This window comes from Panthera tigris, chromosome D4 (assembly GCF_018350195.1).
Source record: "Panthera tigris isolate Pti1 chromosome D4, P.tigris_Pti1_mat1.1, whole genome shotgun sequence".
In the NCBI taxonomy this organism is placed as follows: Eukaryota; Metazoa; Chordata; class Mammalia; order Carnivora; family Felidae; genus Panthera; species Panthera tigris.
Window position 1 is genome coordinate 25,743,434 of NC_056672.1, and position 23,474 is coordinate 25,766,907.

The 23,474-nt window shown below is 46.3% G+C and overlaps 1 protein-coding gene across 3 annotated transcripts in view; it reads left to right on the forward strand.

The window, feature by feature from the left end:
- The window catches only part of NTRK2 (neurotrophic receptor tyrosine kinase 2), a 331,706-nt gene that overhangs the window by 122,232 nt on the left and 186,000 nt on the right, over positions 1-23,474 (forward strand). The window contains exon 12 of one of the 3 annotated variants that reach the window (XM_007091116.2): positions 7,953-8,297. The exons of the other annotated variants lie outside the window; for them this stretch is intronic. Coding sequence (XP_007091178.2) covers positions 7,953-7,990 — 38 coding nt within the window. The 3' untranslated portion in view covers positions 7,991-8,297. Of the gene's footprint in view, positions 1-7,952; positions 8,298-23,474 lie in introns of those variants that run through there. 3 annotated transcript variants of the gene reach the window in all.

The window sequence follows — 23,474 nt, forward strand, 5'->3', positions numbered from 1 at the left end:
TCTTGCTCGTCTTCCAGGAAGGGGTGTTGCCAGGTAGAACCACTGAGGTTGGCTCATGGCCAGCTGCCGTAAGATGCTGCCGAGGTGTTTCTAAGGATGGTGAGCTTGGGTGGCATGACAGCATGGACTTGTTCCAAAATGAGCTCTTTGAGTAAAGAAAAAGTGTCACTAGCAGCAGAGGCTTCTGGAACATGGGGTTAACTTACGTCAAGTCAGGAGCTCTGCTGGCTGCCTCAGTCTGAATGCATCCAAGGCTGTGTCTTAAGGATTGACTTTGCACTTCTCCGGCTTCTTATTGAGAATACACTTTCCATTTTACCGAGGGCTTTCGAGATGGGTTACCTGCGGCTTACAAGAGGCGTGCAGAGCCACTGACCGTGGCACCAGATCCTGAGGGGTCCGCCTGATGAGGAAGCATTTTTGGACTGTGAATCCTGTTCTTGGTGGTGTAAATGGTCTGGTACTCTTTGAATATTTGTTTTTTAGTGTTTATTTATTTTGGAGACAGAGAGAGACTGAGTGTGAGCAGGGAAGGGGCAGAGAGAGAGGGAGACACAGAATCTGAAACAGGCTCCAGGCTCTGAGCTGTCAGCACAGAAGAGCCTGACGCGGGGCTCAAACCCCCGAACCGTGAGGTCATGAACTGAGCCGAAGTCTGATGCTTAACCGACTGAGCCACTCAGGAGCCCCCTGGCTGGTACTCTTTCAGACTGATGAACGGTTCCGGGATATTCCCTTATAACCCTTGCTAGGGTGAGGGCTAACCTTTGGGGTTAGAGTTGGATACGCTTTTGCAGGGTCCAATCTGGGATTTTAAGTTGAGTTTCACAAAGAAGTGTCAAGTAATGTCCCAGGTAGTCTGGCCAAGGGCAGGATGACTCTTCTTTCCAACCCAAAACTCCCCCTCTTGGAAAAGAGGCATGCGTTAGGTCTTGTTCTAGCAAGGTGACTTTGAGATGATGGAAGTCATTCTGCTAATGTTGCTTTGGGGAAAAGGCACCAGAGAAAAAGGGCATGTCTGGGTGAGGGACCTCCTTCCTGCCCCATGATGTGTTTGTCTGAGTTTGGGCACATCCACTTCTCTGGATAAAGGGCTGAGGCCAGATAGATATCTGTCAAGCTTCCTGTGTATGGGAAGCAGATCCATGACCTGGGAGCAGGACCCTGGGCAGTGGGAGGTAATGTCATTGCGTGGGGGCAGGGGACAGCGAGGAGGAAGTGATGTAGCAGCAACACAGGGGAGAGGAAACCATCGCGGGGCTGGGGAGTGACCCCATGAGCCAGACTCCTTGAAAAGCAAGAGCTGTGTTCTCAGAACGTGGACCTGGTGGCTTCACCTCGTCTGTGCCAGATCCTAGGATGGCAACCTACCTTCAGAGAAGTCCATCACCAGACAGAACAAAGTCTTGCTCGTTTTCCTGCTCTGGGGCATCTCTGGGTAACTCATATTTATTGTAGTCAGTTCACAGAGATGATCAGTCCCACCTATCTTTGCTTTGCATTCTGGAATACTTGGTGGTTAGGGGAGGTTTCATTATCATGGGCCCTTAGCTCATTTAAATGGAGATGAGATTTACAAGCTACCTCTGTTCAAGAGAAGACAATTTGTTTGATCCTCTCTCTGCTTAATTGGAACCATTAGTGGATCTGACCTCCAGACTTTGCAACCATAGGCAGAGACGATGCACACAAAAGCCCCCGTCCCCCACTGCTGCTTTCTTCAAGCATCCTGACCGTGAGCCATCTTCAAAGTTTGTTTCTGAAGTAGTGCTTGGAGGGCCCAATGAAAAAAATGGTGCTCCAGGACAGATTTAATGTTTACTGACTCTCTTCCTTTGTGGATCAGCTCAAACTTGGACCTGGACTCCGAATCCTCTTCTGTGGCTTTAGGATATCTCTTGCCTCTCTCCAGTAATTACAGTCACCCCCTTACACGCTTGAGGTCTCCCACATGCGTTGACGACAACTACTGTTTCTTGAACTCCTTCTCCTCTTTCTGCCCTTCTCCCCTGCATCCCCGGCTTTCTTCTTCGGCACCACCGTCATCATCATTGTCAGGCAGGCGATGGCCGACCCACAGCGCTTTGTTTCCTCTTGCTTGTTTTATGCCTAATTTACTTTTCTAGAAGTGTATACCTGGTCGGTGTGCCGTGGTTTAAAGCCACACTTCAGTTGAGCCAGGCAACTCCCACTGTGTATGTGTGATGTTGCAGGTTTGACGTTGTTATAGGTTAACTGAGTAATAGTTTTTATGCCGTTTGTCTTTTATTTGGGTGTGGCAGGTTCTAGTGCTCTGGCTTTTTGTGCACTAGGAAGAATCACTGGCTACAGTATTTTGGCAAAAACAAATCTAGACACAAGCCTCGAGTGGCAGCTGTGAGTGCATGGCCTTCTGGAATGAAATTTATAATGCCATCCCTATGTGTCCTGAATGTTTGAGTCACTGGCAAGGCTCTCTGGTCTCAGAATCGTGGAACAGTGTCTTTAAGAAGATGCCACTTCATGTAACAAAGAGCTACCCTATGGATTTTGCATTGTATACATATTGAAGTAAGCCAGAAGGCTAGACACGCCCCGCAGGAGAACAATAGATTGATTTGGGTGTCTCGGTGTGGTTGTAGTGAAAGCCTTCATCTCAGTGCCCCGAAACCACAAACTCCCATCTTTTTTTTTTTTTTTTTTTCTACTCCACTTGTAGAATTTTTAAGAGACGCCACAGATGGAGCATGGCATCAGTGTGTGGATGTGCTCCCCATCCTGTGTGAAGTCCCTGACGTGGTAGTAGTTGAACCCTGGGACACTTGTCATCCGGCCCTGCCGATCAGACCACGTCCTCCTTAGAATCATTAAATTTTAATTGTGCAATAGCTTTGGCTTTCCTTACACGTTCGAGCTTTGCCAAGAACTTTGTGTTTCCTGCTTCGGTTTTCAGCTAAATTATGTAAAGTCAAACCAGAACTTTAAAAAGCTTTGCTGACCATCCTCAGCCATTTAATTTTAGTTGTTCTTCTTTAGCTAACAAATGACAACAGTTGTCTTTGTCCAACGCCCACAATGGTTTTGATCATCACAAGAATTTGAATAAACTAAGTCTGGCACCTTTTCCCCAGGAGCTTAAAATGCTTCAGGAGGTACTCACTGGGTGACCGCGTTTCTCACTGTAACCTTCAATATGCTTGTGAGCAAATATGTGATTTTATGCAGGAAGCTTTGAAGTGATTTGCTTAACCCAGTTACCAGTGAGAAACAGTAGTTCTTACCTTGTTTTGTACACTCTCCTCTTCTCCATTTTGGTTCTGTTACCGAGTACATCAAATGTCTTCAGTAGAACTCGAAGTTTAGACATCACTATTCTGAATCCCAAAATTGTATTCAGCCCTTGGTATTGCGCAAGGCGTTGTTGGCACAGAAGGTGGATAGACATTCTCTCTTTGCCCTCGTGTGGCCTGCACTCTGGGATACAGGAAAGTAGACAGAAAAGGGGTACAAGTTTAAAAAGATACAAAAGAAGGCCATGTGAATGAATGGAATAGAATATCCTAGAGGTTAAGAAGCTGGTCAACTAAACACTCGCAGAAGTGGCTTGGACCTTGCATGGACCTTTAAGCCTGGTCAAGGCTTCAACAAGAAGAGCATGCTTGGTGGAACAGGATCTTAGGGCGAGAGGTGGCATGTGGACAAAATACATCCTTGGGAAGGGAAAGGGGTGTCCGAAGGATGATGAAGCAACTTCCGGAATGAGCATGGAGAAGAAAGCACCAAGACCTGGCTGACATGTTGGGAAATTTCCACTACAGGTGCAGAGGATGCCATTTTAAAAGAGAGACCAATGGCCCAGAGATTCTGAGTTTAGATTTTGACTGTTTGATTCTATTTTTGGGTGACCTTGGACACATCACATTGGCCATGAGAGTTGAGTGAGTCACCTAGAAAATAAAAAAAGGCAAATGGCAAGGGACAGTTGGTGCAACCACAAACAGATATTAAATGCTCCACAAATGTCAAATTAGGATGATCGACATTTAAGCCCCAGTGCTGAAATGAAGCAGGATTGCACCCAGCCCAAGTCTACCTTTATGACGAAAAGCTGTTTGCACCCACTGTTTTCAAGGCACCCAGTGTTATGAGAACATAGGAGTTTATTCTTTGATTTTACCCAGCCCAAGTCTACCTTTATGACGAAAAGCTGTTTGCACCCACTGTTTTCAAGGCACCCAGTGTTATGAGAACATAGGAGTTTATTCTTTGATTTTACCCAGTAGACATTTTCCAGAAGGCTCAGGAGGCATTTGCTTTGCTCTCCGATGAAGGGGGGTCGCTACCCTGGCACCCTGGCCACCATACGGTCTCCAAAGTGGCACCATGCCACGCGGATGCCCAAGTTGGCAGTTCCCTACTTGAATTTTCCAAATGAGATAAGATTTGCTTTTTTAGACAAACAGCTGCATCTTTCTTTCATTCCCTCTGCTTCCTTTCCACTCAGCAGTTTTCCTTTTTGCTCCAGATAAATTGCTGCTAATTTAAATGGGCTGCAGATCCTTGCCATTTTATGGCTGATTGCTTCTGAGTTATAGGAGGGAAATGTGTGCGCGTTTGAATGTAAATAAATCTAAATGGATCGGAAGCCAGTGGTAAAGAAAGCACAGTGCTTCGCTGACCTTCAGCTCCCCACCCCAGTCCATCCCTTTGAAGAGGTCAAAGAAATCAGCAAATAGCAGAGACTGACTTTTAGGGCACATCCGGGGTTTTTTCTCTGCTTTCAACTTTACACCACATTACTGACAGCACCTGCTTTATCCTTGTTCTTATTTAGATCAGCCAGTGCAAGCAGCGGCAGCAAAGTTTCTCTGAAGTTTTTTTGATAAAGGAGCTGTTCTCACGATAACTACCATGCACCATCGGAATGCTGCAAATCCTTCAGAATGTCACATTGTCAAAATATCTATATTTCAGGCTCAGAAGCTAGACAGCTCGTTTGGCTGCTAAACCCGCAAGATGTTCAGCCATTTGTTGTGGTCTAAAAACTTTCCCCCTCACTAAGAGAAAATAATTATCTATTGTTTTATATCATTTTGTGGCCCCTTTCTTAGGTTTCTTGGAACATGAGTGGGCAGAAGTCTTGAGATCCTGGTGGGTAAATTGGGGAGCTGATTGAATTTTACTATCAAGCCCTTAGAAATAGGAAGCACTGGATACATTTCCTTATAAAAGAGTCAAGTCTTTAAATCAAACTGGTTTTTCAATATATGGTGGCGTATCTTTAGTGTATCAACAGTGTGTGAAGATCAAGTGTATCCGAGAGGAGGCGGACTTGCCTTCCTTGAGGTGGGGGTGGGGAGAGGTAGTAACAGTTTGAATATAGACCTGCACATGGCTTATCATTGCGACAGACTGGCTTTTCCTTACACAGAAGACACTGCCTGTGTTATTCTGGTGGCTTTATTCCCTTCATTGCATGGGTAAGTGTGGAGCTGAGGTATGGTTCTGTGAGAAGGACACATCATGAAAGGCAAAGCAGTAGGACATTGAGGAGGGACACATGACATCAGTTTAAATAGGGGCAAATGCACTTGCAGCCTGAATGAATGACAGTCCAAAAGAGCTTGCATCTAGCAAAGCACATTGTTTCCCAGCTGTAATAAAGAGCTTGGCTGTGTCTGGGGGAAGGAACATGGCAAACAGAAGCAAAGGAACGGGCCCCTCGGTGGCTCAGTGGGTTGAGTGTCCAGTTTGGGCTCAGGTCATGATCTCGCGGTTCATGGTTCATGAGTTTTAGTCCCCCATCAGGCTTGTTGCTGTTAGCACAGAGCCACTTCAGATCCTCTGTCCCCCTCTCTCTGCCCCTCCCCCGCTTGTGCTCTCCCCCCCAAAAATAAATATATATATAAAAAAAAAAACAGAAGCAAAGGAAGAGTGGTGTGGGTCCTGCTGTAAACTCTTGGACATGGGTAAACTCTTAAGAGTTCCTATTCCATGAACCCATTGGAAATAATAATAATAATAATAACAGTTTAATCTATTCTGTTATTATTATTATTATTAGTATTTGAAAGTCAAAAGCTTTTCAAAACCGAATGTACAGAGAAAGTAGTATGTTGAATCAACAAACCTTTTGGTTTGGGGATTATGTCTTCTATTTGTATCACCAAGTTCCTTCTGTTTTTATTGGCAAACTTGATATCCTAATATTAATCCTATTGTTTTAGCGGGAAGGAATTTGAGACCCACCCTCTTCGAAGGGGAAGGTGTTTGGTTAATTTGGTGCACTTGTCCTGTGTGCATTACGGTGCACTCTTAAACTAGTGTGGCTCGTGTTTGCCTGGAGGCTGAACTTATGGAAGGAGACTAGAGTCCGAAATGAAGGCATCTTAATCAGCACTACCATGGGCTTCCTAAATGCTCAGTGCTTTGTGAGTGATTAAAACCATAAACGATGTTTGGCGTCTGCACTGAGAGCTTTTCCTGAGACTTGGAAGGGCAGGAGAGAGAAGTGCCATGGAAATTAAGCTCTGTAGACTCTTTTAGGGTTGTTGTAAATGATGATGCAGATTGGTGGCGGTAATTACAGCTCTGGAGGCAGATGACACCAGCATTTGGCAGATCAGACACCAGGGTGAGGAAGATCCAGAGTCTGGAGGGTTGGGTTTAGAAGTGCCTTCCAAAGCTGAACTTGAAAATGTCTTGGGGGTTTCTACAATACCATCATCTATTTTGCCACTTAGGGATCTGATGAAGATTCGTGCAGACTACACACAGAATTGTATGTAATGAATCTCCCCTGTTCTTGCTGGGTGTTCCTGGTCAAGTAGGAGGGATCTTGTCCTCTCTGCAGTGACACAATACAGTGGCTGCAGAATCAGAGCTTCTGGGTTGGAGTCTGTTTTCCATCACACACTTGTTGGGCCTCAAGCAAGCTGCTTTGCTCCCAGGGCCTCAGTCTTCTCATCAGTAAAGTGAAGGTGTTAATAGAACCTACCTCATAGGGTTATTATGAACTTAAAAGGGCTAATGTGGACAAACAGCTTAGAAGAACACCTGACACCAAGCGGATTAGCTGTTATTTATTATGCAAGCTATTTACTCATTCTTTTTTCATCTGTGGGGCAATTAAGTATTTGAGGTCAAGCAACTCCATTTTCTTTATTTTTGTATCATCTTCTGTGGTGTCTACTGTTTGGTCAGTGCTCAATAAATGTTTGCAAGATTAATTATGATATATTATATATTTTATATATAATATATAATATATATACTATATGTCTTATATATGCAACATATATATACACATGTAATATACCACATGTTGTATGCTGTATATCATATGCTATATAATAGATATTCCATCTATCTATGTCTGCGTGTCATGTATATGGTATGATCTATTGAATTTAGGCAATTAATTAATTATTTATATTAAGATTCCTGAGGAAGAATATAAACCTTTGTGTGGCCCAGTATTTCACACTAAAACTAGCCAGTTCTTTGATCTGGTGGCTGAGTAATTAAACAGATATTTTGGAAATAATTTGGAGAAATTAAGTGGGGAAAGAAGATCAGGATTTGGGTAGATATTTGTTGTTGAGTTTTATTTTTTCCCCCTATACATTAAAATTCTCCAGGGGTCATCTATATTGTACACAGATTTCTCCTCCTTAAATTAAGATGTTAACATCTTACACCGTTGTGGGTGGGAACTGTGTGCAGAAACCTTTTGCATATCTTTCCTGTGTTTTCTGTAAGTTTAAAACTAAGTGGCTTGATAATGAGATGCACACTTTCTCCCAATTTCTGTTCTGTTATCATATGTTACTTTATGTTTTAAAGCATATTCCATGTTGTGTCTTGATTTTGATTATTTATTATGTTCTTTTAAAAGTGATTATACTCGTATGTTAATTTTCATTGACTTTTGTTTTGAGCATGACTTATGTTTTATTTTGTGTTTCTTTTAGGTTTTGTTTTGTTTCATAAGATCCCACTGGATGGGTAGCTGAAATAAAGGAAAAGACAGAGAAGGGGGCGGTTGGTGCTTGTTGGTTGATGCTGCCTTGTAAGCTGGACTCTTGGGACGGGCATTGGCTTCTCCTGGGAGGTGCCGCGTAGCTGGGGTTTTCTGGTAGACATGCGTGGTGTTTGCAGGAGGTACCACACGAAGCCTGCAGATGTTGTGAGCTGTGTTTGGGGAGCACCATTGCAGAGGCAGCTCACAGGCAGCTAAGCAAACACTCAAGAAAACATCTTAAACTCATGCTCCTCTTTTGTTCTTACAATTGTTCAAATACAAAACTGAAATGGAATTCCATTGGATCATGCATCTCTTCTGAAAGGTGTGCTGGTTTGACCATACCAGAAATGTATTGATTTTTATTGTTTCTGTTGATTAAAGGTGAACTGCAAAGTTAAAAACAAAAAAATCTAAATTTAGGGACAGGTATAAGAACACACTAAACAGCCTAATCTCCATCTAACACGTAGGTTAGCATCGTTTTCTGTTGACGTTTAATGAGAACTGAATTCAGAAAGTTTCACTTTTCCGTCTACAGCGCAGTGACTAAAAGAGTTGAGGGCATCGCTGTGGGGACCTGGTGACCCCACTGAGAGGTTCTTCCCTTCACTGGCGATAAAACTCCAGAGTCATGCAATCAACGCTAATGATTTTTGTAAAGTTTATTAGCAGGCAGAAAAAAAAATAAAAAGCAGCTCTCTGGTAGGGGGCTATAGATTTAGGTTAGGCATAGTCAGTTTCAGGATAACTGAAAGAGTGAAATAGACACATATGGTGCGTATGTCCTTTTATTCGCCCCCTGCGATCCACCTGCTTTTTAGAAGTTTCCTAGTGAGAAGGCCGCAGTATCTCATGCTGTTCCCATGACAGAACTACAGCTTTTCTACTCTGAAAAGGTCTGCGGGCAGAATGGCTGGCCTGCTGGGAGCAGGAGACCATACTCTAAGAAGGATAGTCCCCTACTACATCCTACACTACTGCTGGTTTTCATGGGCAGGAAGGCTCTTCCTGACCCCAGCAGCACAGAGGTAATGAGAATGTGGTTTATCATGTCCAGCCTCGTTGCTGAGAGGGTAGCCTTGGAGATACAGAATCCTGCGCCCCAGCCTTAGTCCTAGCATGGACACCTGTGTCACTCATCTGGCCATTGCAGTGACCTTTGGTCCGTATCTGCCAGGTAGCATCCCTGTCCTGCGGCCAACTTTGGCTGCCCTTGCCCCATCTCACCTCACACTTTTCTTCTTAGGGGGACTCGGGAGCCAGGCCTGGACCATTTTGCTTAAAAATACAATCAGCTCTGACTGTTAAGGCATGCTCATAGATGCCATGGCTGGATTGGAAACTTATTGGCGTTTGACAAAACAAAATCTTTTTTTGGAAATAGTTACTCAAGTTTTGCAGTTCAGCTTTAAGGATTTATAGATTTTTAACTAGTCCAACATGTTTGGAAACACTGTTTTGCATCCTGTGTAACCAAGGCATTAATCTTAATAAACCAGGATCCATTTAGGCACCAACTGATATAAAAAGATGATCCATGATGAATATTTTATACTGTTATCTTTTACATTAGCCACTAAATATGTTATTGCTTGATACAGACATTTCACAGAGTCCTATGGATTACAGCATTTAACCATGCCTGAAAGAGGGGCAGTTTCTTCAAAACATACACAGGCTGCTTGTGCTCAAAAGTTTTCTTTCCAAAGACACATCTGAGCGGGAGAGCAGCTGGCCCTTGGTGGGGGTAGGGGGACCTGAATAGTCTCTGAATTCCCATTTTCTTGCTCGCTGCTGAATGACAGTTCCTGTCACTACTTAGATTTTGATCTTTCCCAAAGTTGTTGATTTGCAAAAAGGCCAGCTAATTGCAGAAATCACGAACCCTGCAAGAAAAAGGAAATTCACACTGAGAGTCGAGCAGTACGCCAAGCATTCTTAAATATCGGCCATTCGGTGCAAGTTTTATTTATTTATTTTTTCACAAAACCTTTTCTATTTGATTCTGTGGAACCAGAAAAAGGCAATGAATTGTTTAAGGACTATTTTGTGCATTGCCCAGACTGAAAGGGAAAAAAGAAAAGAATATTTGTCCTCAAAAGCTAGAAGATTTCCAGGGTAGATTTTTGTTTTAAAATGTAGAGAAGTGGACAGATAAGGCAATTTAATATATCAAAGAGCAGTTGACATCTCCTAGGGAACGATGAAAACAGCAGGCTATTAGAAAATTGTTTCATATGGTTCTTGTGTTCCTGGTTTTCATTTTTCTTTAATCCCCGAAGACCACAGCCAGTGACATATCTTCTCATTTCTATACTCTAGACCAACCCTCTTTCATCCTTTGCTTTTTTATGTCTCCTACAAGAAATCTTTTTACAGCTTCCTAATGACACGTATCATGTATTTTTTCAGCATTAGAAAAGGACAAGAGGCATTTTTGTTGAAATTGAGTCTGTTGCCTCCCGCCCCCACAAGGACCTGGCGTTTCAGCGCCAGGCAGGTACCCTTCGTAAAGGACACGTGCTGGGTGAGCAGACACCCATCCCTGCAGAGAGGTGGCGGTCACCCAGCCTCAGCCGACTCCTGCTGACCGGGGAATGTGGCCCCAGGCTCCCCAGTCTTCTGATTCTTTAAGAGAAACTTGAAGTCTGTATTTTTTTTTTTATGTGAAATGTCCCTATTTTTAAAAAGTTGGCTCAGTTATTTTTAAAACATTATGTAGGCCAACAAAACAACTGTGGGCTGCCCGTTTGTTACTTTTGTCTTAAAGCGACATCATTGTTCTCTCACTGTTTCCTACTACCTTTCCTTTGCAAACGCATTTCCTGGCATCGCCACTGAGAGCTTTCCCATCATTGAGGTTAGCACCCCAGTGATCCCTGGCATGTCACTTACCTCTGGGGCTCTCCTGCCACCTCCACCATCTAGGGCCTTGGCTCTGTCACCCTGCCTGGGACTCTCTTCCGGCACTGTTTTCCCTCCATCCCGATTGGCCCTGCCTCTGCGTGGCCAGAGACAACCTAGCAAGCCCTTCCTCCTGTTTTATCTGACATCGCCTACTGTCACCAGTGTCCATGTCGCCTGGCCCACTTGGGAGTAACTGGTTCAGGTGGGAAAGTACACAGCCCCGTTCATGGGCCCTTAACGTACCGTGTGGCCATTGGTAAACGGAAAATAGGTGTGCCACCTCAAGAGGTATGGCTCAGGGCCCGTACTTTGAATGGGGTCCCCCTGGGAGCCTGTAAGGCAGCTGGGACAGACTAAGAAACTACTCCCACTGGCATCCCCGATGACCCTGGTTTGAGGCCAAGGAAGGTGAATTTCCTCACAGGAAAAAATGAATCCCCACATACTTCGGAGACCATCGATTCCGGGGTTTTCACTCCTGGTCTTCCAGCCCAGACCCATTTCATTTTTGACCCATTGAGTGTCTTTCCAAAAGTAGGGGGCACAGACGAGAAGGACACAGTCCCAGCTCCACCCCGAATCTCAGAGAACCTTGGGGGTTGGCCTGAAGGTCACACAGAGTGGTTAGGGCTCCAGGTTCTGCCTCCCGCAGAGCAGAGGCCATGGTTACCAGTCTGAGGAGCAAAGGACTCAAGGCCAACAGGCAGGAAGTCAGCTCAGGGCCCCGTGCGAGGGTGAGCGTGAGGGAGGCGCACCTGCTTTGTCTCTCCTTTGTCTGGTCTCGTGATCTGCTTAAAACCCCTGACTTCTCTGTCCCTCTAGCAATCCAAACTGACTCCATGACAGGAGGGCTTGGTTTTATTTGCTTTCTTGGTTGCTTCGCACACGCTTTTTATGTTCATTGCAAAATGGGAACAAACACGAACGGGGCCTGAAGTAACTTCTCTCGTGCCACTGCGGAGCGGGATGAGGCACTCTTGCACTGTTAGGCTTTCTGCCTAGAACTTCTCCCTGGTTTTTGCCCAGTCCCCTCACCCGGCAGTAGATGTTCATTTTGTCTTGCATTGTCCAGACCAGGTGCAGAGGCGGGGCGGGGGGCGGGGGCACTGGAAAGATGGGACTCTGTGTCATGCAAGGCCTTCACTGCGTCAGGCCACGTGGGCTGTGCCCTTCCTGTCAGGCCAGGGTCAGTGAGGCCCCCTGGGCCCCTGCAGACTGGACTCCAAGGAAAGAAACTGGAACGGAGGCCACCGTTTCATTAAGTGTATCTGCTGTGCTCACACACCTACGGTGCCCACCAGCCATGTCAGATCTATTCAAGGGCCCCTGGGAGGGCTAAGGACTCTCCCGGACAGGGCAAGAATATCACTTTCTGTGGGGTGCTGCCAGACGGAATTAAGTGAACAGAACTCCCAACCCAGAGAGTGACACGAAAACAGTTGTCACAGAAGGCGGCTTTCCACTCCAGTTGGCCCATTTCCTCGTTTCGGTCGTCAGGGACAAGGGACCCTCCCGGCCATCTGATTCTGACAGGGAGATCACTCTGGGTTTAATTCAGGCTAATGCTGCAGTGGGGCCTTGGGATGGTCATTAGCGGACACCCAAGATGGGTTGCTACTGGCTGTGTCTGAATCCTTAGTTTTCACGGAAAAAAAAAATGCAGGAAAAGGAAAAGAACGGAGATTTTTGCCCCCTTTATTTTAAGACAGTCTATTTATGAATGGAGCATAATCAAATATAAAAGAGCAAGATTCCGTTCAGGATGTATAGGTATATCAAAGCGTCACGTTGTATCCTTTAAATACCTTACAATTTCACTTGTTAATTATACCCCAATACCGTTAAAAAGAAAATAAAAGGGAAAAATAACAAAACATTCCAGAGAGAGAAAAATCCTCAGGTTTCATTCACTTCCTGTTCACATCCACTTGCTGTATTGCTGTAATCCATAGGCAGTCTGTGAATCATCAGCATGCCCCGTTTTTCCCCATAATGTTCCAGGTTTTAAAGTCATTTTTTTCACGTTTCCTGTAAATAATGGATAATCATTTTTATTTTATTTTTAAGTGCTGTTTTAACAATGTGGATAGACCATAAATGTACTTGCTGAATTCATTCATTTTTTTTTTTTAACAAGCCAATAAAGTTTTATAATTCATCTCCATGTGTCTTGCATTCTGTGTAGGGCCTTACATACCTCTCTCTTCCTCAAACACATACCGTCACCCCGTGTGGCATTGGCAACGCTCAAGGCTAAAGGTGTCCGAAGAAAGAGTGTGAGAAACGTCACTCAGAGTTTTGGGGGAGTCCCAGACCCACTATATAGATCCTGGAATACATCTCCTGTCCCTCAAAAGGGACTTTTAAAATTCCCATCAATGTGAATTATACATTTACTGTGTACTGATTCTTGCATTGGATGTGTTTTCATTGGCTAAGAGGCAATCCTCGAAAACAAACAAACAAAGTTCAAGGGAATGAAAGAAGGAAAAAAACAACCTACCTTCTGTGGGAAAGACCTTTGGTATTTTAAGAACTTGGAATGGCCCAGGTCCCAGCAAGGGGACACACTCAGTGCTCTGTCCCTCCATTCTCGGTGACTTTGTAGCCAGATGAATACGATGGCTTGTGCCTTCATGGAGGCAACAGAGAGGAAGCCAAGTGCACAGAGAGGTACAACGCCATCCAACCACAGCTGTGAGCACGGTGGTGGCCACAGCTCACAGTCCTCTTGCCTCTATCCCCCGGATTGTCTCTTGTTCACGTTTCCCTTTTAGGATAGGACCAAAAAGGAAGGTCTGTAGGACCCCAGCTCGGATTCATTTGAGTCTGCTTTCACCTTCTGGTGACCTTTAAAGGGTTTTGCTCTGCACTGAAGACTTCGGGACTGGAAAAACCGATCCAGTGTGACTTGATGTCTCATCAACCCAAGTACACTGACCTCTTCTGAGAGCCTGGTTAGTGCTGGTGACGTGTACTTTTTCTAAACACCCTTCTAAACAGGTCTCATTGGGGATTTGGAGGTTGTGTAATAATTTGAGGCAGTAGGCAATGAACCCAGGCTGTGCAGATTTGAATCCCAGTTACACTCACAAGCTACCTGACCTTGGGAAAGATATTTCATGGCTCTGTTCTTCACGGGCTGATAAAACTTTTTTTAAGTTTATTTTTTTATTTTGAGAGAGTCAGAGAGAGTATGAGTGGGGAAGAGGGGCAGAGAGAGAGGGAGAGAGAGAATTCCAAGCAGACTCCATGCTGTCAGCCCAGAGCCCTAGGTGGGGCTCGAATTCATGAGCTGTGAGATCTTGACCTGAGCTGAAATCAAGAGTCGGACACTTAACCGAATGCGCCACCCAGGCGCCTGGAGATGATAATGTTAATAGCCCCCACCCACTGGGCTCTGATGTGGGCGGCACTTGGTGTCACTAATAAAAATATTTTGATGGACTTGGGTGTTCAGTTATGCTCAGTATCCCTCATACGTGCCCCGAATCCCAACTCATCTGTATGTGTTGGCCATATGGCGATTGTGTGGGCGCAAATAATGGAGTCCAGTGGAAGGGAACTTCACTCACTGGGTCATTCTGGATGTGGTCTGGGCTGTGAATCTGTCTCCAGAGTCACAGTGATTCTTCTCCTAGAGCCTTCACTCTGCCCAGGCAGTTCTTGCACATGTATTTTTTCCAGATTTTATTTTGATAAAATAAGAGAGTACAATTTGTTTGGACCTATATTATGATAGTTCGGTGAGTTGGAGTGACACTCTATTGTTTGAGGATTCTGGAAGAAAAAACGTTGAAGATCATACCCCAATATGGTCTGCCTCTTACTTTGTTAATTCAGAATTTTGGATCATTTGAACGGGGTCTACGTTAACGTTAACTTTCTTTTTTTTAATTTTTTTTTCAACGTTTTTTATTTATTTTTGGGACAGAGAGAGACAGAGCATGAACAGGGGAGGGGCAGAGAGAGAGGGAGACACAGAATCGGAAACAGGCTCCAGGCTCCGAGCCATCAGCCCAGAGCCTGATGCGGGGCTCGAACTCACGGACCGCGAGATCGTGACCTGGCTGAAGTCGGATGCTTAACCGACTACGCCACCCAGGCGCCCCAACGTTAACTTTCAATTATCCATATGAAAATCTTTGGAAATGAAGTGGCACCCTCGGGGCCCTGCAAGTGCCCAGCGGTCACTCCTACCGGAGCTAGAGGTTGAGTAGAGATTATTATCATGGAAAAGCAGAATTGTAAGATTAACCCATGACATCGTGAAGGCACCTGCCATGCCAGTAAGCCTCCTGCTATTTAAATGTGCGACTAACAAAGCCTGTGCAAATCTCGACTTAGAACTGTGTGGCACAATAGGGAGTTGCACACGTTTTCTAAATATTACTTTATGAAACAGAGAAGTTGCATCAAGCAGGGGTTCCTTGCTGATCAGCCAGTGCAAGCCCAGCGCATGTTTGTTTCATCCATTGTAACCGAGGACGGATTTATTGGTTTTGACTGTTCCGAGATGCATTTTCTCGTGGCTCTCGCACCGGAGTGTTCACGGCTCATTTGGAGCAGTCCTGACTCTGCGATGAGTTACAGCAAGGGAATCCACCTCAGTGGGGGTGGAGGTGGGGGTGAGGCAGGGGAGCTTGTCTGAGGACGCAGCATCCTGCCACCTTCAGGTAGAGCATCCAGACATTGGAACAAGTGGCAGAAGAGGCCCGAGCGGCTTCTAGCCTCTGAAACACAGCGAGGCAGAACAGCGTCTGAGTAGCTCAGTCTTGTGGATGTTCCGGTCCCCAAATATCTCACCTGGCAGCCAGTGACTGAAAGACACTGCTAAGGGCATGCGCTAATTTCCCGGTCATTTGGTCAAGCTCCCTGTCACACGGCACAAGACCCCCGGGGGCCTGTGTGTACTGTGCAATCATAAACTGATGAACAGTAAGTCCTCCCCCCTCCCTAGCCACTTCTTTTAAAATATTGATTGTGTTTCCCAGGAGGAAAGGAAAGACCTCTTGTGTGCTTGACACCTTTTCATTTCTTTTTAATAATTCTCATCGTACGGTGTTTAGTCGCACTGAATTGCTAAATAAAAATGTAGGCCGTGGCTGCTTGGTTTAAAGATTAGCATCAGGCTTCAGGTAAGTTCATGCCATTTCACTAAAGACATTTGAGCCGGGGTGAGAAGTAGAGTCACCAGCACTGCTTTGCCTTTGGGGGGTGCTCTCAGGTTTTTTTCTTTTTTTTTAAATTTTAAAATATTTATTTATTTATTTGGAGAGAAAGAACACAAACAGGGAGGGGCAGAGAGAGAGGGAGGGAGGATCTCAAGCAGGCTCTGTGCTGTCAGTGCAGAGCCCGACTCTGGGCTCGATCTCGAGAACCAAGAGAGCATGACCTGAACTGAAGTCAAGAGTCAGATGCTTAACTGACTTGAGCCATACAGGAGCCCTGAGTTTTTACATGAACTAAGGCGTGGACTACTGGGATGCTTCAGTCTTTACAAAGATTACTCCCTTGAAGGATTTTCTGTTTACTTAGGCTCCTGGATTAGGGGAGGGGGGGGGAGTGGCCTGTCCCTCACCCTCCTTCGGTAAACACTGAAATTGCATGCCATGTTCTACTCCCTGGGGTGGTGGTGTGCCGGCTCCCCTAAGCGTTTGACCAGCAGGGTGACTAGCAGGTGTCGGGTGGAGGGGAGGGGCAGGGGTGTATCTTCCCTGTTCCACACGGCGAGGTCCGTCCCTACCAGGGCTCATCCCTGTGCATCTGCAGTCCTGCTGGACAGGCTCCATCTTTTCTCCATCTGCTCCCCTCTATCCTTGTGGAGGGGAAAGCCTTCCCACTGTGGTCCGTCTCCAGGGTTTTACTGTCTCTTGTCTGTCCCTTTAACTTGCCCACACCTCTCTACATTGTGCCCACATCTCTTCATTTAAACCACTTGCACTGAGTTCTTTTTCCTTGACATGACCCCAACTGAAACGTAGACTAAATTCTTCATTATCTTGCTTCATCTTACATCGGGTCTATTCCAAATCTGGTATATATTTATTGCATCAGTTGTAGGTCAGACCATGAGCCTAGCACGGGAGGATCTACCACAATAAGCAGAACAGATGCCATCTTTGGCCTCATGGGCTGTGGTGTGATGGTAACATCTATAATACTGATGCTGTGATTGCATGAGTAGGGGAGGGGCAGAGAGAGGGAGAGAGAGTCCCAAGCAGGCTCCTCACTGTTAGCCTAGAGCCGGATGTGGGGGTCCCACTCGTGAAATGTGCGATCATGACCTGAGCTGAAATCGGGAGTCGAATGCTCAACTGACTAAGCCACTCAGGTGCCCCCTTTCCCTTTTGTGTTAAAAATAATTACTCTACTTTTTCTGTAGTGCCCTTTCCACACAAGCCAAATACATGCAGAAACATGCTTTGACCTCTCTTTGTTTTTCACACATTAAAAATGTAGAATCAGTTGGGTGAAGTATTTGCATAGTAAAGACATTGTGTGTTTGTGTGTGTGTGCGTATGTGTGTGTGTGTGTGTGTGTGAGAGAGAGAGAGAGAGAGAGAGAGAGGTACCAGCAAGGAAAGACACAATAATTCTCTGTCTTTCTCACACACACACACACACACACACACAGAATATTGCATATTTAAGCCCTGTTTGATTAAATAGGAATTTAATCCCAGTACATACACCATCTGTACCATTATACCATTATTGCCTTCCCAATGCGCACCGTGCTGTAATGTTCCCAACCAGCTCCTTTTAAAAACTTTCCATATTGTATTTTTTGCTTTTTGTTTTTACTTCTTTATAAATAGCAAGAAGTTTCGCGGAGAAGAAATGATTACAAATCCCAAAAGGTTGGTGTTCCGTTCTGAGCTCCAAGATGTAAGGATTGAGTGGATTTCAAACTTGGCAAAATTTCTGACTTGGCAAATGCTTCCATCCTTATTTATGACAGCTTGGAAACTTCCATTTTCCAGGGCTTATAAACGATGCTGCTGATTTTGTCTCTCTTTTCTATTTTGCTGTGAATTATGAAATACCCAGCCTGAAGGTTTCCTTTTAACATTAACCCTCTTAGCAGAGTAAGAGTGCCGGTGTGTGTGTGTGTGTGTGTGTGTGTGTGGCTGTGTTCTTTCTTTTCTTGGTTGTAAGGCACGTTTTACGTATCTCATACAGGCAGTGTACCTCCCTTTCCCTGCTTTTCCACCAAATGACAATTGGAGATGTTGGGGTTTGAGGTATTGAGAATGAGAGTCTTGTGGTCTCCACTATGGCCACAAAGGGCTTCCTGGCCAGCAGTGTTCTAAGGGACTGTACATCTGATCCCCAAATAGTTTAACAGATGGCATTCTGGAGCAGGACAGGTAACACAGAACGTCTCTGAGAGTTTTTCCTGGAGGTGGGGCAGGTGGTGGTTCAGGGGACCTCCCTGCCCATTTCCTTTGTGGAAAGTTGTCAAAATGGAATAAGTGAAAAAAACTTGTCTCCTCCTTCTTCTCCTCCCCGCCCTTCCTCTTCCTGCTTTTTCTTTTCCTCTTTCTCTTAACTCCTAATCCAGTTCCTTAAAGCCTGCTCATTTTCAGTTCTCATTGTAAGTACTTGCCTCTTCAGATTCATGTAACCACACAGAAGTTGAGAGCCTCGATCATTGGGTAGAGTTGACAGATTTTGCCGAATATAGGCAGGAGGAATTTTCAAATGCAGAACGTGTCCTCTGAGAGGCAGATGCCAAGATGGGATTGAAGCTGCCAGGATTCTAATCAGGAGAAACTCTTGTGTGAGAGAAGATGGGGAAGGAGCTGGGGAAGGCTGTGGGGGCAGCGGGCCGCAGGGCGAGCACACCTCGTGTGAGGGAAGGAGGTTAGGACCAGCGCCCTAGGCTCCGTTCGCCCTGCGGAAGTGTGGGCGGGGCTGCCAGGGAGTCGTGGAGCCAAGTCAGTCATCAGAGGAGCTCCTCGGCTCCCAGGTTGGGTCGTCCTCAGTATGCGGTCCGACACCCAGTCATCGGTACTGGATCAGTCCATGGGGAGCGTGGACCGTGTGCAAGTGAGGGAATGGGTTTCAGAGCACCTGTGGGCCTCAGGGTATAGTGCGGCCGTTGGTCAACTATGCTCTTGGACAAGAGGTGCTGCCTCATCTGACCTCCACTTAACCGATGCACTTGCTAGGCACGACTCCCCATCTCCCTATAAATGACAGTGACCTAGACGCTCACCTGGATGGTTGAGTTCCAGTGCTCAAGGGAACCCCTGCTTCCCTAAAGCCACTTACTAGCAGTTATCTTGGTTTAAAAGGCTTCGACTATGATCATCCTGTAAAACAAAGCAAAACAAACAAAAAAAGAAGTACACAGACCAGGCAGGTCAACATTTTGAACTGTTTAAAATGCCACTTTTGAGCTGTACCCGTCCCTTTATTTATGGCAAAACTCGAAACGGCATCTGAAACCAAGATCTGTTTTTGTTTTTCTCGCCTGCATGCTCAAACCACAAGTGGTTTCATTTCCTTTCCTTTTGTGTCCGCCCTCGAATTTCCTGTCATGGCAGCTCTCCTTCCCGGTTCGCCTTCTTTCAGGAGAGCGTTCGTGGCAGCGTACGTCCACACCTCGCCAGGTCAGAGGAAAGCGCTCACAGTGGATGGGAGCCATGCATCTGCTTATCGGTTCTTCACCACCCCTGCTCTCCCACGGTTCAGTTGCTTTCAAGAAAAATGATGTTCAGGTTGAACAGGCTTTGCTGAGTACTTTCGGGGTGTTCGACCACGGTTTGGCCACTCCAGTGGCTACAGAGACCTAGATAGGTCATGTAGGAGTAGGCGGGTAGGTGGCCTGGTGGGGACTGGCTCGTGCGCTGGTAGAGCACCCCCCCCCCCGCCCCGGTCGCCCCACCTCTTTGCTGTGTCAGACCACAGGCTCAGAGCCACCAAATCCGATTTTCCAAAACCAGGGGAGATCTGGGTTTTTCTGTGACATTTCCCAGTTTTTACATGCTGGCAAGACCCCTCACATTTTTTACAGCCTCTGTGAGCCAAACTAAACATGTCTTTTGCCAAATTTTGCCTTTTGTGACCCTTCTGCTGGATGTTCTGCTCATCGCTCTCAAGATACGGTTCCTCCACAGCATCGTTGAGCAGATGCTGGTCTGCGGCCAGGCTTCCTGGAAGCAGACACAGATGAAGATTCACAGAGGAAGCATTTATTAAGGGTGCGCTCCAGGGCACCCTGGGGAAGGAGTGGACAAGGCAGGACTGGGAATGGTTGGCTAAGCAGGAAGATGATTTCAGGCCTAGTTTCTTGGAAGGAGAACTCTGGAGTGTAAGTTGCACCCCAGAAATCTGAGAGCTGGGCTTTCATATTCTTGCACCCACCAGCCATTGGATGAGGGTCAAAAGAGGCAAAAATAGGCTCCAGTAGTTTAAGGGCAGTCCTCCAGGAAGGAGACCCTGGCAGGGATGGCGGTGGACCCAACAGAGCCTAGTACAGCCTACCTCCAGAGTGGTGGGTTTACCCAAGCCAAGTGGTAATGAGAACCACATATCAAGTCAGAATTCGAACCCTGATCTTCTGATTCCAGTCAAGTCCAGTGCCTACTGACTCTTCTCAGATGTTATTTCATGAGATCGATGTGCAGAATTCAGATTATCTCAGACCCTGACTAGTTGTGTGTTGGACCCCACTCCCAGCTCAGCTTTTCTCTAGGATGGCTTGGCTCTCTGGACGAGGAAGGGCAGGTGGTTAGGAGCTAAGAAGGAGCTCTGGAACCAGCAATGTTCTAGACAGCTCAGCCTGGGCAACCAAAAGCTGGAGGCAGCTCCCTGCTCTAAGTTCTTGCTCTTTACTGAATTTGCGGATTTCACATCTGAGATGTGGGTGGAGCTTGGGGATGCCCTGTGCTGCAATGCTGAGTTCTGGGCCTACAAGACATGGCCGCCCTGCTGCTGGTGAGGTGGATCTCTCTGGGAAATAGGTCAGTGGTTTATACATCTTGCATGATTCACACCTAGAGTGCACAGTTTCCTTTGGAGAGTTTAAAACTGTTCGTGTATTTCATTTAAAGATACACCTTCTAGGCGCGCCTGAGTAGCTCAGTCGGTTAGGCGACCAACTTCGGCTCAGGTCATGATTTCACTATTTGTGAGTTCGAGCCCCATGTCAGGCTCTGTGCCGACAGCTCAGAGCCTGGAGCCTGCTTCAGATTCTGTGTCTCCCACTCTCTCTACCCCTCCCCTGCTCACACTGTGTCTCTCTCTCTGTCTCTGTCTCTCTTGAAAATAAACGTTGAGAAAAAATTGAAAAATACACCCTCTGAGCTTCAACTTGTTCCCCTTGAGAGAAATCCAGCAAGTGGGGAGAAAAGGCAGAAGCTACCGCATCATCTGCTGAGGGACATCCCTGGAGTTTGAGGGTCCCAAAGACAAAAAAGATCAGTTTTACTTTTATGTTTATTTATTTACTTTTGAGAGAGAGAGAGAGAGTGAGAGAGAGAGAATCTTAAGCAGGCTCCAAGCTCTGACCTGTCAGTGCAGAGCCCGACATGGGGCTTGAACTCACAAACCGTGATACCATGACCTGAGCCGAAGGTGGACACTTAACCAACTGAGCCACCCAGACGCCCCAAGATCAGTTTTTTTTTTAACTGAATCCGCCATGTCTGCCCACACAGCCCTTGCCCTGTGTCCTGTGCTGTGGCTCACACCTCGCCGGTCCTTCCAAACCTCCAGCCGAACCAGGACACCTTCCTTGCCTTTGCTTCTTGTGTGCCGTCCTGAGATCAAGCCACCACGTCTTTCTCCCTGAAATCTCTCAAGCCTGCCTGGGGTTCCGCACTCCCACCCCGCTGCCTTCCTTCAGGCCGCCTGTATTTGAGAGGGGCAGACCGGCTTCACCTTTCTCACCACGCTTGCCAATTTTGTGAGTCCGACATTTCCCTCCCAAAATACAGACTTGAGCTAGTCGGTCCTGGACTCGTTCTGCTCTGGCAGCTCACGTAGCTAAGTAGATCCAGTCCCCACTCCCCAAATGGGGTTTCAAGCTCCCAGAACATTCTTCCTCCAGCCCGTCTTTTCTACCATGCCTCCCCACCACCTCCGTGCTTCCCCAACTTGCTCACCGCACCTAGTTTGACCCTCTGAGTCCTCCCACGTGTGACCTTGGACTTTGCACTTCACTCTCCAAGTCCCTGATTCCTCAGGGAAACAAGGGCAGCAGTTATCTACCTTGTGGGGTGACTGGGAGAATTTAATGGGAAAAGTATAGCAAGTGGGCAGGACAGCCTGGGACATGTTGTAGGTGCTCCGTAAATAATAACATTGTGAGGATTATCATTACTGGAGTACCTTTCCAAAGTCCAGCTGTGCTCCTGCCTCCCGTCTAGAAGCTTCCCCAGAGCTGCCCACATGGCAGCGACACCTTTTTACCTATAGTCCCGTAATAGCGTTGGGCTGTATTTGATCATCTATCCAAGGCACTGGGCCACACACCATTCCTGTTTGAGGACTCATGTGCTTTTGAGGAAAGAATGAAATATCTATAATTCTTAGTTGAGTTCACTTCTATTGCAACGTGAGAATGTTCCTGGACAAAGCTGAGGCCTCAGGCTTGATCAGAAAAAGGGAGCCTCTGAGGTGAGGAAGGTCAGCAAAGTGTTAGGGTCCTGAATGCAGCCCAGTCCTCCCTCCGCCACCCCCGCCCCGTGAACAGACCAGGCTAAGTTTTCTGGGGACTTCTTGAGCACGTCAACCTGGAGGATTGTGACGCGTTAGCTTCCCCGAGCTGCTGTTAACAAATGGACCACAAACTTGGTGGCTGAAAACAACAGAAATGTATCCTTTCAGAGTGTGGAGGCCAGAAGTGGTGGCAGGATTGGTTCCTTCTGGAGAGTCTGAGGGAAAATCCGTTCCAGGCCTCTCCTAGCTTCTGGTGGCTGCTGGGCTTGTAGACATTCCACTCCAGTCTCTGCCTGTCTTCGCACAGCCTTCTTCCTATGTCGCTATGTCCTCATTTCCTCTTGTAAGATTAATTTTCGGGACACCTGGGTGGCTCAGTCAGTTAAGTGTCTGACTCTTGATTTCGGCTCAGGTCACGATCTCATCGGTTCGTGAGCTCGAGCCCCACGTTGTGCTGTTAGCACAGAGCCTACTTGGGATTCTCTGTCCCCTCTCTCTCTGCCCCTACCCTGCTTGCTGTCTCTCTCGAAATAAATAAACCTAAAAAAAATTTTTTTTAATAAAAACAAAAAAGTTTAAATCTCTGGCCATGAAGGTAAAAGAGACCAATCACATGGCCTTTAGTCATACTATCACTTAGAAAAGGTTCAGTGTTTGCTCAGGCCTGTAAGAAGTACCTGCTTTGTTCAAGCAAGGGAAGAGACTTCGGCAAGTCCTTTGGTACAGCTTTCTACCTGTAGGATGAACGAGGATGCCAAACCTTTAAAGGAAGACCTTCTTTTTTTTTTTTTTTGTTAAACTATTCTTTAATATCCTTAAAGAATATGACTGCACTGTCATTTTGCTTCAGTGGCCCGCATATATGGCCATTAGAGTGGGTTCTATGGGGA